A 16,053-nucleotide genomic window follows, 5' to 3' on the forward strand; every position below is an offset into this window, starting at 1 on the left:
CTTCCCAGCCCCTCTTTTTATTTTTCTATTGTGAAAAAACTGTACTGAGGGGTTTCAATTACATGGGCAAGATAATGAGTACATTTCTTACCAAGCATTATAGCCTCCTCCTTTGTTTCCCCTTCCCATCCCTTCCCATCCCTCCCCACTAAAACTCAAAATTTCTAAGTCACAGGGTGAGGCAGGTCCTTTGGAAGGAAATACAGTGAGACCAACCCTGAAACTTGGACTTCAAACTGGCCACCTGGCACAAGGGAGCACAGTGAATTCCTACTGTCCCCAGGCAGCTTGGTGTCCTGTCATTCAGGGCAGCCAGATTCCCACTTCCTTACCATTCTTCCCAGCATAGCTGCGGTTAAAGCCATTTGTATTGACATGTGGCACAGAGCCAGCTTCTGTCCCATGGAAGAGCTGCCTCTCATTCTGTTTGTGGCCATTCTTGTCATCCATGGCTCTTTTCTTTGCTTGGTAGCTACTCCAGAGATCTGGATTCTGGATCCTTACAATCTACAAGTTAATACAAAAAATATTCTGCTAAGGCCACAAACACTTGCCAAGGCATATGAAACAAAACATGTTCACTACTTTTTTTTTTTAAATTACATTCAACAGCAAATCCAATGCAGAGAAGAGCTTCATGCATGTACATATGTGTTTAGATCCAGTGTTTCATAAAGACAGGCATTGGAGCAAGTGTTGGTTTAATTTTTAATATCTTTTATGCACTATGTGAGAGCAAAAGTGTCTAAGATCTAAAGTAGTTGTTATATATACTTTGTTTACCCTGTCTCTATAATCTCTGCTTCCTTCCACTCCAGGAACTTGCTCCTGGCATTGTCACCTCTCTTTCACAACCTCTCTCTGTCTCTTGCCATCTCTGTCCTTCTGGGATAGCAGTTGACCTACCCATGTTCTAATCTTGAGAATGTCCAGGCAAGAAGCAAAGTCATGAATGGGAATGTAGTTGCTCCTCAGCTGCAAGAGTGGGGCATGAATCCTGATGGGGAGGGATCTGGCTAAAGGCGTAGTGGCCATGCTTTGAGCCCACCTATTGGTTGGTGAGTGGCCTTCTGGGCTGTGGTAGAACACGGTTGGTTCCCTGATTACAGATCAGTTTTCAAACTCCTCTAATCAACCAATGTAGCAGTTTTATACACATATCCTGGGAGAAGTGGGTAGGTCAAGCAGGCTAGGGTACTTCATGGGAAGGTACAAAGCAAAGATGCCATGCTGTTAGGTTTTTTTTCTTTTTTTTTTTGCATTCTGGAGAACTCTCAGATATAATACTGTTGCCTGCCCACAGCTGAATCTTTCTGTCGTTGCTGTTCAGATTTGATTTTGCTAATTTGCTCTCTAGTTCAAAGTCTGAACATTATCATACTTTTTACTGGTCTGACTTACGACAACTTTTGTCTGCTATTCTTGACATCAAAATTCCATTTTTCCAAACTAGTTCCATCTTGTTTCCACTTAAATTTTGCTTACTTAACTCCCTTAATGTTTTTTTATTAATGGTTAAAAATCATTCTCTTTTTTTGGGGGGGTCCGGTCTTGGGGCCTGAACTCTGGGCCTGGGCGCTGTCCCTCAGCTCTTCAGCTCAAGGCTAGCACATTACCACTTGAGCCACAGCACCATTCTGGCTTTTTTCTTATGTGGTGCTGAGGAATCGAACCCAGGGCCTCGAGCATGCAAGGCAAGTGCTCTACCACCGAGCCACCTTCCCAGCTGTTTAAAAATTATTCTTATTTAGTCTTTCAAGCTTAAAAGTTATAAGATTGTTTCTTATTGTTTTACAATTTAATAACAATGCAAAATAATTATTTTAGGACCCAGATTGTAGCTCAGCAGTAAAGTGCATGCTGAGCATGGTGAAGCCACATATTCAAAGCTAAGTACTACAAGAAAAATTCAAATCAAACTTTGAAGCCCTGTTTTTATTTTTATTACTTTGTTTCACAAGAGATATCTGATGTGTCTTTAGTATTCTAACATCATATTGCAATAACTGACAGAACTTCTTTGTTGTTGTGCCATGGGGCTTGAACTGAGGGCCTGGACACTGTCCCTGAGCTTTTTTGATCAATGCTACTTTAAGCCAGGACACCACTTCAGGTTTTTTGGTAATTAATTGGAGATAAGAGTTTCATAGACTTTCCTGCCCATGCTAGCTTGTAACCACGATACTCACATCTGAGCTTTCTGAGGAGCTAGTATTGCAGGCATGAGCCACTGGCACTCAGCAGAAGAACTTAATGTCTCAGTAATTATGGTGACTTAAGCAGAATTAAAATTACAGCCCAATTTCCATTGAAGTACTAATTCTGGATAAAAGCATGCTAGGAAGTGAAAGAAAATGTATTCATAGGAAAATGTATTCAGGAAACTCTACATCACAAGCAGCCTTACCTTCTCTATGACAAAGTTTGAGCAGCTCTCATTAAACTTGTTTGCCACAGTGTTGTATTCTGGATCACCAGGTTTCAGCTGGACCACACACAAATGCTGCTGCTTCATGTTGCTCCAGTGAATAGGCATTTCAGCTGCAAGACAGATGTTTGAGAATCCCCTGAGAATTCTAGTATTCTTTGGCAAACTGAATACCATCTGTGTCCGTGAGTTACAAACTCCTAATTCTCTGTGTTCAAGAAATTCCTTAGCTTTCTAGGAGAATATTTTTCAAAGTATGGACCACAGACAACCCATGTCAGAATTGACTGAAATGTTTGTTTTTTTTAAAAAGAAAAAGGAAGTAAGGTCTTAGCTCAGTGGTTGATTGATTTCCTGGCATGCACGAGGCTCAATACCACCACCCCTAAAAATGCCCACAGATGTGTTAAATCAAGATTACTTTTCCTTTTTCTTTGTACGAGATGGGACTTGAACTTGATACCTGACATTTTCCCTCATTGGCTGGTGTTCTACCAACCCCTGGAATCAGGATTTCAGAAAGGCAAGGTCTGTGTCTTCATCATAAGTTTTTATCATGCTAAGAGGTGGAAATTAAGGGTGGAATATAACTCTTCTGTTCAGCCTCTACTCTGTTATAACTTAACAAAACATTATTTGTCTGCCATCCATTCAGTAGTTGCTATAGTTTTTCCCAGAATGCTTTACCATTAACTCCACCAAAGGGCATACAACTTGTATTTTCTCATTCTTCTTCAAAACATATTTCAGAGGTGTATGGGTGATAGATTTTGTGTGTGACATGTTGTTGAGGAAGATCAGTCTCCATTTTCCTACAGCTGATCAGAATCTGAAGAATTCATTCACATGTATGGCCATGAGACAAATATAGGGTATAGGAAGCCAAGTTACTAATTTTTGTTGGGGTACTTATATGCTTAGAAGTCAGGAATGGTTGTCTATTCAAGACAGGCATTCTTTTCCTGAGGATCTGACCCAGTCAATATCCCCATTTTGTTTCTTAGTGTGTGTGTCCTGCCACGCAAGCCAGAGGTGACTTTGGGGAACAGAATCAGGAGTCTCACTTATCACACATGCAGAAAGGGCCACACTGTCGAAAAAGTCTGTCCTTTATGTTTCCATTCCTTTGTAGCAGTGTTCTAAAAACAAGCCAACAAAAAACTCGGGGACACTTTCCTTATAAACCTATCACCTCCTCTGATGGAAGCAGCCAATATATTCCCAGGAGAACTGTCTGGGAACCTTCTAAACTGTAGATTAGGAACAAATGCAAGGAATTCCCAGGGTACTACTAACAAGGCCCTTTTCTGGGCTATTAGCCATGTCCAGGCTATGCTTTTCTGACCATAATGTGAGTTATTTAAACTTAACGACAGTGATCTTTAGTTGATTTCATTAAGGTGACTTGAATTTCATGTATGGTAAAATCTGATCTATATACAATAGTGGTAAGCCCAATATAGGTGTAAAGTAGTGGCTGACAGGTATAAAATTTGGACTCACCTTCAGTTTTTGTGAGGCGCTGAACCATTAAGCTCTGTCCATTTGGACCTGTGCAAGTGCCTGTGCTCAAGTTCACTGTGTAGTTCTGATTACTAATTTTGACAACAATATTCTTATCTTTTGCAATCCTTGCATGCTCCAATTGCAGATTTGTTATCTTGTCAAAATTATGAAAAGTGCTATTGTCCTCATATTGCCATTGTATAAATTCACTGATAGACTCTGCATGGCTTTCCTTTTCTTTGGCCAATCTAAAGCTCTTGATCATTTCCTCAATTTCATCTCTAGCCTTCATCACATCTCTGCTAAGTCCCAAAATCTTGATCAGAGGTCTCGTCTGGTCCAGAGAAATGTTGATATTTAAATTTCTCTGCAGCCCATTCAGTTTCTGAACTTCCTTTACACCAAAGTCTTTGATACACTCATCTTCACTGGTGTGGAGACATTGCTCTTCTTCAATCAGCTTCTTCATCCAGGAGATAGTGTTGTCCACAGAGCTTGCATCTTTACCACATACTCGGAAAGTTGTCACTTCTGTTTTCTTTTCCAAAACCAAGGGATGCTGTGTTTTGGGAGCTGGCCTAGAAAAGCCTAAAAATGCTAAAGAGAGAAAGAAGATTAGCTATTTCCCATGCCCTACAATTAATTAGGAATATGCATTTCATAAAATGAACAACTCACAGACAATTCTTGACATCAAAGATGGCTGAGGAGAAGCCTGAGATCCTTCTCTTTTTTTCATGTTGGCATAAAACACATTCAGTATTTGGGGCATAATGACAGCAACTTTAACTTTTTTCATGGACTGGACCAATCCTTTCTGGATAAATGCTTCAACAGCATCCATTATGGCCTCAGCAACCTTATCTGGGTGTTGGTTGGCATTTCCTAGAAAAGCCGGAGGGAGGGAATAGAGAGGGGTAAGTGAGAGAAAAAGAGGGATGAGGTAAAAATGATTAAAAGAAAATATACTTATAGCTTTACTTATGTAAGTGTGACCCCCTGCTCATCATCTTTTCAATCAAATAAATTTTAAATAAATAAAAAACATGAGAAAGAAAAGATCCAACTGAAATTTTTTTTAAATCCCTTAGAAATAAATTATATAGATCCCAGTTCTCACAGAATAAATGCCTGCTTCCCAACTCTTACCCACCTATATTTTCTAATAATATCCTAGCAACTGATTTTGAAGTCTGCAATGCAGTGGGGATTTTTTATTCCAGATGTCCACAGGCCAGCATCTCAGCACACGACTCTGAAACTTAACTTTTGTTCCTGACTTTCATATCTGCCCTGTCAGCTGAGGCCAACTCACTCTCCTCTCCTGTTGTGGAAGTTACACAAGTAACTTTTCTTCTTAGCTACTGGTATCTTCAAAAGAGCCATAAAAAGCAGAACATGATAATGTACAACATACATTATCATTAACTGTCAAGGTAGCACACGTAGTCCACTGTTGTTGTTCCTTTGTTTCTCTACTTCTCTCTTTAACTTAAAGGATACACACATGTTGTTCATTGTCTCAAGGCACTCACTCAACCTCAGTGTTTATCAGCCACATGCTCCCTCACAACCAAACTGATGGGAAAGTGGACTCCTTGGGTTACAAACCTGTCCCAATGGCTGGGAGGCAAACGGATGAATAATTCCGTTTTTCACACTCCTGCAACACACAGGAAACCGATCTCTTGACATTATTTGCACCATCAACATGGATAATATTCTTGCACCTCAATGATCCACCTTCAGTAATTATATACTCATGCTTGCCCTGTTGACCTGGCAAACACACAAATAGTTGAAAAGAAATTAGATGGTGAGTCCACTCTTTGTTAAAACCATCTGTTGCTATAAGGAAGTGTTTTGGGAATAGGAAACTCCTAAAATACTATTGTGATGGAATATTGTGGCATAATTTCTCATTTTCATTGGAAGATCACTTTCCACTTACAGTACTAATTGGAAAGCTTGAATAAAATACATGATTTAAGACTATTGTGTTGTCTTCCCTAACCCAAGATTCTCCTCTGTCTCTTCAGAGCCTCCTACAGTTTTCCACTTAGAATTTAGGCCCAACTACCAATACTTCATCTTACCTAGGCGAGAGCATTCCATTTCCACACTTTTTCCTGCACCTTCTAAAATGGCTTTGGAGACCCCTGGATGAGAAAATCAAGATGGAAACAAACACAAAAAGAAATTAGCAGTATATTTGGATCTGAAAGATTGTCTGTCATCAAAGTAGTCCTGCACTGAATCTTACTGATTAAAAAAGAAAAATTTATAAAATAATTTTCTAATTATAATTGACTACCAAAATAATATAAGCCCATTAATAAATGTAAACTAGTCAAAGTGATCAAGTACAGTTTGGCTATGGAAACTCCTCTATTGCATCTACCAGGTGAATTACAGCACTAGTCTAAGTCATGCAAATGAAATACCTCTTTTGTTATGGAAACAGCCCAGATGTCCTACAGCAGATGACTGGACCAAAAAAAAAAAATTGGTACCTACACACAATGGAGTTTTACACAGCCATTAGAATAATATCATGTCTGCTAAATCCAAAATGTTAGGTGATATGACAAAACTAACAGGACTTAAGAAAAAAAGAACTCCCACTCATCTGGTCGAACCACTACTAAATATCCCCATGCTGCTGATCATATGTATGGTGTATATGTGTACACCGTTATATGTTATAGACTGTGATAGACAATTTGCTCCAGGAAAGTTAGAATGAACTTGTGACTTTAAATGAGCATCATTATTCCACAATACTGTGAAATTTGGGAAATTATGTAATCAATCACAATTTAAAAGAAAAAAAGAACCTCGGGGAAGGTAGGGAGGGAAGGGATGGTAGGGGGAAAACAATGGAGGGGGTAACAATGCTCAATAGGAATTGTACTCATTACCTTACTCATGTAACTGTAACCCTCTGTATAGTATCTTTACAATAAAAATTTAAAAAAAGAAAATAAATAAACGGGGCTGCAGTCTTGAGCTGCAGACCTCCCGACCCCACCCCCCCAAAAGAATAATATCATGTCATTTGCAGGGAAATGGATGGATTTAGAACAAATCATGTTAAATGAGGTAAGCCAAGCTCATATGAGGAAGCTAGCTCTAAAAAAAACTGGGCTGGGTACCAGTGGCTCATGCCTGTAATCCTAGCTACTAAGGAGGCTGAGATCTGAGGATCACAGTTCAAAGCCAGCTTGGGCAGGAATGTCCATGAGACTCTTATCTCCAATAAACCACCAGAAAACTGGAAGTGGTGCTGTGGCTCAAGTGGCAGAGTGCTAGCCTTGAGCTGAAGAGCTGAGGGACAGCACCCAGGCCCAGAGTACAAGCCCCACAACAAACAAACAAACAAACAAATCAAATACACTGGAACATGATAAAATATACAGAATTCTAGGCATTCTCACTCAGTGAGACCAAAGAAGGATACTCTTGGGGGAGGAAGAAAGAGGTGCAACACCTGGATGCATCTGACCATATAAACTAATATTTATCAAAATGCAATCCAAGAAATGGAAATGAGATTTTTTTTCTTTGTCTCTGGTTTTCTTGTCTTGTTTGTTCATTTATCTGTCTTTGGATGGGAGACACAGAAATAGAGGACAAAGGACAAACAAATGTGGCACTGGTACTCACTAAATACTATGTTGAAAATGAACTATATTACTTGTAGGTGGTGATAAGAGGGAAAAACTGGGAGAAAGCAAGGGAAAGGGTGACATTGCTTGATATATATATATATATGCATATATATATATGCATATATATATACTCTTTGAGATATATATTCATATATATATACACTCTGAGACATATATATATATATATATATATATACTCTTTACCTAACTTATATAACTGTAACCACTCTGTACATCACCTTTATAATAACAGTAAAAAAATTTATAAAAGAAATACCTTTTTTATGGTCAAACGTATTTGAGGTTGAATTTACTATCACATCTACCTCTTCTTTGGTGATGTCACCAGAGGCCACCTGGAAGAGGATGGGGCCAATCTTCATTTCATACATTTCTGCATTAGGGCTGGAAACAGCTCCATACAAATCTGCCAAGAGGAAAATAAAAAGTAGCAGTTGTTAGGAAACTGAGTGACAGGGTATTAGAATAAAGAAAGAGTAGAAAACAATCCCAACCAACCAGATCAACTTCAATGGAGAGCTGAAGAGGGATGCCTGGGGACCTGAGAGCCAGGAGACAGAGGCATGCAGGGCTGAGGGCAGGGGTGAAGGGACTAAGTAGGGTCCTGAATGAAGGTGGTTGGAGGATACAATAGTTTCCAATGGGCTTTGCAAGTTAGTGGTTTTGACCTGAAGTAGTTGACTCAGGCCTGTTGTGTAAACCCACAAGGCAGGTCCCAGTTCAGCCAGTATGGCCGGCTTCGGTGCCTGTTACCTGGAGGGGTGGGAGAATTGATTGCAGATTTCCCTCAGAATTAACCACCAAATCAGCAAGAACAAGGATGATTCAAGACTTAGGCTGCTTCATGTGCCCCTCCTACAGGGCTTTCCCAGGTCTGGGAGACCTGTAGCCCCCATAGCCCGGCTTTGATGCTGGGCTCCAGTGATGGGATGTTTCTACCAACTAGAAGATAAAGGCACCTGGGCAGGCTGAGGTGGATTCCTGGATTCTACCGCTTAAGGACTGAAACATAAACAGCAGCAGGCAAATTAAAGAAGGAAGTCAAAACTTGCACATTGTGTGTGTGTGTGTGTGTGTGTGTGTGTGTGGAGAGAGGTGGAGGGGAGGGAGGGAGGGAGAGAGAGGGAGAAGGACAAGAAGATAGAGAGGGAGGAGGAAGAGAGAGAGGGAGGGAGGGAGAGAGGGAGGGAGAGATAAAGGGAGAAGAGAGAGAGTGTGTGCAGGCAAACTCAGACTCTGATGTTTGCCCCTGAGCTTTTTTGTTCAACGCTAGCTAGTGCTCTACCAGTTGAGCTCTATTTCTGGCATTTTGGTGGTTAATTGGACATAAGAATCACACATACTTTCCTACCTGGGTTGGCTATGAACTGTCATCTTCAAATCTCATCCTCCTCAGTAGGTAGGATTATAGATGTGAACCACTGAAAACTTATACTCCTTAAGACATTTTAAATAGTACATAAGGACTTTGAGCACATCTCCTATTTTTAGTGTACAATATCAATTGTACAAAGGAGTTCTACCATATTATTTCACACGCATATTGTACTTTAATTAGATTAACCCTCTGTATTACACTTTCTTTCCCCATACCCTATTAACAACTCTCAGTAGGTTTCATTATGACATCTTCATATACAGACATAGTGTTTGTTTGTTTTTATATAGAACCATGCCCATGTTTGTTGCTGCCCTGGTCACAATAGCCAATATATATATATATATATATATATATATATATACACACACACACACACACACATATATATATGAGAATTATTCAGCCATAATTAAGAATAAAATTAAACACCTTCAGAAAAATGAAACTGGTAATCATCATGTTAAGTGAAGTAAGTCAAGTTCAGAAGTATAAAAATAACGTTTTCTCTCATATGCAGAATTTAGACCTAAAAGATCTGTATATACATAGATACACACACACACATATACATATATATATATATATATATATACACATGCACACAGATACATATATAGAACATGTTTGTAATTGTGGGGCTGTATGAGGGACAATGGGAGAGAAGAAAAGAGAATCAAGGGAAAATGATGTTGAAATACATTACATCTATAATAAAGTCCCACCTGTACAGCTAACATGTTAATTAAAATGTGAAAAATAAAACCACTGCATGGGAATCTACTATTATCTCAATACAATTTTCAATTTTACAAAGCACTAGAACTGGGATGAGGGTAGCTCACTGGTAGAGTAGGTGCTTTTCTTACAAAAGGCTCTGGACTCAAACCCCAGCACTAAAACAATAATAAAAGAATCAGAGACAGAGGGCCTGAGGCATGCAGAATACATGTGATTGTTTGAAACATTCCTATACTTTTCCTCACTTTCTTTTCTCTCTCCCCTTCACTCAAGGTTATCCCTGATAATGGATGAATGAGGCAATACCACAAATGGCTTGAACTCTGACTAAGCCCTAGCTCTATAGCCACAGGGCCTGGAAAATAAGCTCTACAAGCCAGAGTATGGAGGAGGATCTTAGTAAGTTGAAAACTGCAGTAGAACTGAAATAAGTTTTTAGCTGCCCAAGAGCTGCACGTGTTAGCCAGGCCCTAAGCAGAATAGCCAAGACTTCAACAATTGAAATGACCTTAGGACTCTGCCTACTCAGAAAATGAGGACACTGCAGAATGAATTTAAATTGTCTGCCTGATAAGCAAGCAAGAACAGTACCATTCTGAAACCCAAGTCTTACAAGGTAGTATCAAAATGTCCAGCATATGTGTGTGTGTGTATGTATATATCCCCAAAAATTGTTTGTCACATACGAAGCCAGAAAAATTGACTAAAAAATTCTTGAGCACAAAGACAGAACTAAAATGATCCAGGTGTTAGAATGATCAGACTTTAAAAGTGTCTGAAGAGCTGGGTACCAGTGGCTCATGCCTGTAATCATATAATCCTAGCTACTGAGAAGGCTGAGATCTAAGGATAATGGTTTAAAGCCAGCCCAGGCAGGAATATCCGTGAGACTCTTATCTCCAATAAACCACCAGAAAACCAGAGTGGTGCTGTGGCTCAAGTGGTAGAGCCTTGAGCTGAAGAACTGAGGGACAGTGCCAGGCCCAGAATTCAAGCCCTATGACCAACCCCCTCCCCCACAAAAATATCTTCATTAACAGTGACTTATGAGGTTGGTGCAAACAACTGAATGAATAGAAATGACTATGAATGAATGGAAAGACAGGAGCTCTTTAAAGAGAAGTAGGAACTAAACAAAACAGATACAAAAGCACATTTTAGACCTTTAAAATGTGCTGTCTGAGGGCTGTGACTGTGGCTCAGTGGTAGAGTGCTTGCCTAGCATTTCCTAGCATGAAGTTCTGGGTTTAATTCCTCAGTACCACATGAACAGAAAAAGTCAGAAGTGGTGTTGTGGCTCAAGTGGGTAGAATGCTAGCTTTGAACAAATAAAAACCCAGGGACAGTGCCTAGGCCTTGAATTCAGGCCCTAGGACTGGCAAAAATAAATGCTGTCTGAAATTAAAAGCAAATTCCCTGAATGAGTTCAATAGCAGAGGGGACAGAGAAAAGACTCAGTGAATTTGAAGGCAGATAGGTATAACTTACTCAATCTGAAGAAAAGAGAGGTGAAAAAAGATGGAAAGGAATAAAAACAGCTCCTCAAAGACATATTTGTATAGGTAATAAATTGAAAAGTTCCAAATTTGATGGAAGACATACTTCTTTTTGATTTAAGAAGGCACAGTAAAGCCAGGCATGGTGAGATGAGCCTGTAGTACTAGTTATTTGAGAAACTGAAGTAGAAAGATTGCTTTGAGCTCCTCGGCTCAAAGAAGGCAACTCCAAATTTCAAAAGAAAAAAAGAAAAATGACTCATAGACTCCAAAGAGGATCAATTAAAAATTAACAGCTTATATTTGATGCAGGAGAAGCATAGTATCTATGTGTCTATTTCAGAAATACATGTCATGTTATCACTTACTACTTAAAAACCCACTGTATAGATTATATAATTTGGTCCATCTTCTCTTTTGCACTAGTTTACATAAACATGTCCAATATCTTACCTGTTTAAGTTTATACAACATATTTTAGTATGCTGTCACTCAATTTTTCAGAAAAATAATCATGATCATCCTTTACCTATTACTGAATAGTTACATAGCAACTAAAAATAATTTGTCAATATAAAAGCTTTACTGAACCTTGTGTATTTTTAGCCATTGGAACTCTGTCACTAGAAATTCCATTGTTCCTTCTGGAAAATTCATCAGAAAATTCCTGGAATGCAAACACAGTTTTCACCGTTACACATTTTGGTTCATCAAGGAATTTAATTCATCAGGAATACAGTTCTTCATGCACTTACATATTTAGAGGTAAACAGTTATCAAAAATACCCAGTTTCTTAATAGGTTCTTTTTTTGATGGTACTAGGTTTAAACATCTGAGCTTTTATTTATTTTTTATTCTAGTGTTATTATAAAGGTCATGTATAGAGGGGTTATAGTTTCATAAATTAGGTAATGAGTACATTTCTTTTTGGACCATGTCACCCCTTACTCCGCTCTGTCCAAGTTTTTCCAACTTCTTAACCGTATTACAATGATAGTGAGTGAATCTGTGACCTTCTTTCTTTTTCTTTTTGACCTGGTAGTGACACTGAAAAATCACCATTGTTTTCCCTCCTTATAAACAAGCAGTAGGAATTTGTTGGGAATAGACAAGTAACATCTGGATACAGATATAGTGATAGGTGGGGTAGAGAGATACTTCTGAGTGAGGATCTCATATTCACAGGAGCTATGCAGATAAAGTACACAGGTACAGACTGACTTAAGTTTGGAGAACTAGAGAGCTTCTGCCACTCAGCCACAGCACACTCTTCAAGGTAAGAATCCCAGTGCATGCACTAGATCTCTCCACGTCTTCAGTCACACTGGTTTTGTACATCTGGAGTTTTATGTAAGTGTTTTTTTTTTCAATTTTCAGATACTAGCCAGTGATTAAAATGTTTTTAAAATGTAATTTGAACAAAGCACATCTAGAGGCCATGGGGTGTCATTTTAGATCCTCTGTTAAATCTCCATTTAAAAATACTTCAATAACTTTCCCTCTTGGTGAAAACATAAGCGAAGTCTGTCTTTAAAAATCTTGCATCTCATGTATGAAGAACCAATAACATTTCCAATGTTACAAAAGGTGTCTGAAGAACTAATCCTTTTTAGAGTTGTACCCAGTACTCGGTGTTTAGGAAAGATGAAGGCTGGGGTTCCCTAGATAAGAGTGAGATTTGAAGGCTCCATTCTGGGTTACAGAACTCACATCCCAGACCATGCAGCCAGTCATTCAAAATTGCTCAACACCTCATGCCTCTAGTTAAGTGTGCTTTATATTTATAAAGCTAAACTTCCCAAGGACTATGATTTATAGGAAGGAAAACAATACTACATGCTGTGTGGTCTATGACTCATAGCACCTCACACAATTTCAGTCAGAGAGAGATTGTTTAAAACTTTGCATGGAGTAGGGAAGTGGGAGGGAAGGGATGGTAGAGGAAAACAAAGGAGGAGGCAACAATGCTTGATAAGAAATGTACTCATTACCTTGCTCATGTAACTGTAACCCCTCTGTACAGTATTTTCACAATAAAAAACATATAAAAATAAACTTCGCATAGAACCGTTAGCGGGACCAGGTGCCAGTGGCTTATACCTATAATCCTAGCTACTAAGGAGGCTGAGATCTGAGGGTCACGGTTCAAAGCCAGCTCAGTCAGGAAAGTCCGTGAGACTCTTATCTCCAATAAACCTCCAGAAATCCAGAAATGGCACTGTGGCTCAAGTGGTAGAACGCTAGCCTTGAGCTGAAGAGTTGAGGGACAGTGCCCAGGCCCAGAGTTCAAGCCCCATGCCGAACCAAAACAAACAAACAAACAAAAAAAAACAAAAAAAACAAAAAAAACCAATTAACTTTAATTACACAGGCAAAGTAAATGGACTACATTCTTTATTTGGGTGGATTGGCTGCCTGATTGGAATGGAGCTTGCTTCCAAATAATTCATAGTGTGTAGGTCTAATGAAAAGGAATCTATGACCTAAAAATCCAGATGGTCCAATAACCAGTTCCTGGTCATCTCTAGCTTTCTGGCTTTCAACTGTTTATTAAGTTCTGCCAATATTATGGAACTTTTCATCTACTCTTCCAGATGATAAAGACAGGAAGGACAGAAATAAGGGCTTTCATAACTCGGATTCTTCTATAATGTGAGTGGCTCATCTAAGACTCAAACTGAGTAAATAGGAGCTGGCTGACAGACTATGAATGGGTTTGGTTCTTATATTTCTGGTCTCAACTCTACTACTCATAATGTTTTTTCACCAATACTCTTGTAATTTATTGTATTTCCAGAAATAAGAAAAGAAATTATAATTTATGTCCCTTCCTGGTATTTTCTTATTGAGAGGGCAACATGTATGTCTTCTATATGATGCATTGACATATCTAGATCCACATGTAAGTAAAACACTTTGGTTAAAATAGTCTTAAAGGCCTTATTTGATTCTGATTCAAACACATTGACAATCTGAACACTGACTTTACAATTGATCAAATAAAAAGAATTGCTGCTATATTTATTTTAGATATGATATAATACTGCAATTATGTCATTTTATTAAAGTGTTTTGTTTGTAACACATTTCTAGGTGTGGAGGGAGGTATAGCTCACATGGTTCAACTCCAACTACCACAATTTTATTAAAAACTGAAATGAAATAAACTACCAACTTTTTAGGCATAGATTTTATATAGTTAGGATGCACTTCAAAATAGGAGAGGAACTAATGGGGGTAGCTATCAAACATATTGTTTGGGGCTGGGAAGGTGGCTCAGTGGTAGAGCGCTTGCCTTGCACACCTGAGGTCCTGGAAAAGCCGGAAGTGGTGCTGTGGCTCAAGTGGTAGAGTGCTAGCCTTGAGCTGAAGAGCTGAGGAACAGCGCCCAGGCCCAGAGTTCAGGCCCCATGACCAGACCTCCCCCCACAGTGGATACAAGGAAGCAAATAAGATTGTTTAATCTATATTTGTTTAAAAATTTTCCTTGTCAATTTTTTAAAGTATCAATTATTTTTCTTGAAACTTGTCACTTAATTATTCTCATCTTTCCTATGTGTCAAATAGATGAAGGAAACATTTTTTAGCTCAAGAGGAAATTTGAGAACCTTAGATCCCAGTCAGAAGTTACCAAACTAATAAAAAACGAATGAAGACTGTACCTGAATATTTTCATGATCTGTGGGGTGCAGCAGAAATTGAACCTCCTGTAAAGCTTTCAGTTGATTATTGCTACTAAATTTCCACACTTCAGAAATTATTAAATCAGGAAATACAGTTTTAGGAAATCCCAAATTTCCTGTTCCTATTGCTGGAAATCCAATGGATTGTAAAGACAACTTCTCAGTTATCTCCAAACAGTTTCTGATTATGTCTCTCATGACCTGAAAAACACAGACATGGCCTTGTACATTTTGCCTAGAATTAGGTGTTAGACCCAAAGGAAAGAGAATTCAGCACCTTTGACTGTGGCCTCTGTCACACTATTTTGCTTTCAATAGAAGTGAACACAAGGAAAGTTACAGACAAAAAAAGGGAAAGGGAAAAGAAATTCCAACTAACATCACCAGGATGAATGAAGAAAAGCACTGAATGTACTTGTCCTTGGTCTTCTGTTCTCAGACCTCACCTGCCTTTTCTCCCTAAGAGAATCTTCAATAGCACCCCCCAACATTTCCTACCCACTGAATAGTTACTAAACTCTACAACGATTTATATTATTAACTAGTACCCCTGAGAAGTCAGCCACAGCTGAAGGAAATGACCATAATTGTGGAACCTGCCCCCAAACATGATATTGTGATCGACAAAATACAGGCAGAGTCTAACCTACAGTATTCTGAAAGAAGAATCCCAAGGCTAGCTCATTTCCTTCAGAATTTCAAACTGGAACCTACCAGTATTGAGTCCATGTTGTTAATTTTCCACGTGGGAGCCACCACGTGAAGCACATGGTGACAGTCCAGATTACAACCACTGGTTTGGAGAATGGTGCCCACACTGACAGTGACTCCTTGTCCAGCAGCCTTCAACTCCTCCTGGAGCTTTGACCCAGCCTTTTCCAAGAATGCTTGAGAGAGAGGTCCTCTATCGAGTACAAGATCCGGGGAAATGGAGTTGACAATGACATGGGTCTTAAAGACAAAATAAAAAATTAAGTCTCAGCAACCATTACTTTATGTGAGTCACTGGGTTTAGCACAATGAGGAACAAGCAAGATGATTAAGGTTTTTAGAGACTGAAGTAATAATTTAAAATGAAGTGCTATTAAAAACTTATTTACGTGATTGGGGGGGAGGAAGAGGAGGGGG

The 16,053-nt window shown here is 39.0% G+C and overlaps 1 protein-coding gene across 1 annotated transcript in view; it reads right to left on the bottom strand.

The window, feature by feature from the left end:
• LOC105987968 (poly [ADP-ribose] polymerase 14-like) overlaps positions 1-16,053 on the bottom strand; it is a 37,947-nt gene that overhangs the window by 2,863 nt on the left and 19,031 nt on the right. The window contains exons 7-16 of the mRNA XM_013019415.1: positions 15,640-15,876; positions 14,905-15,126; positions 11,833-11,908; positions 7,883-8,032; positions 6,031-6,093; positions 5,546-5,713; positions 4,613-4,819; positions 3,932-4,531; positions 2,408-2,541; positions 333-507 (exon numbers count right to left, since the gene is read on the bottom strand). Of these exons, the coding sequence (XP_012874869.1) occupies positions 333-507; positions 2,408-2,541; positions 3,932-4,531; positions 4,613-4,819; positions 5,546-5,713; positions 6,031-6,093; positions 7,883-8,032; positions 11,833-11,908; positions 14,905-15,126; positions 15,640-15,876 (2,032 nt within the window). The remainder of the gene's footprint in view (positions 1-332; positions 508-2,407; positions 2,542-3,931; positions 4,532-4,612; positions 4,820-5,545; positions 5,714-6,030; positions 6,094-7,882; positions 8,033-11,832; positions 11,909-14,904; positions 15,127-15,639; positions 15,877-16,053) is intronic.

The sequence above is a fragment of the Dipodomys ordii genome, unplaced genomic scaffold (assembly GCF_000151885.1).
Source record: "Dipodomys ordii isolate 6190 unplaced genomic scaffold, Dord_2.0 Scaffold45, whole genome shotgun sequence".
NCBI lineage: Eukaryota > Metazoa > Chordata > Mammalia > Rodentia > Heteromyidae > Dipodomys > Dipodomys ordii.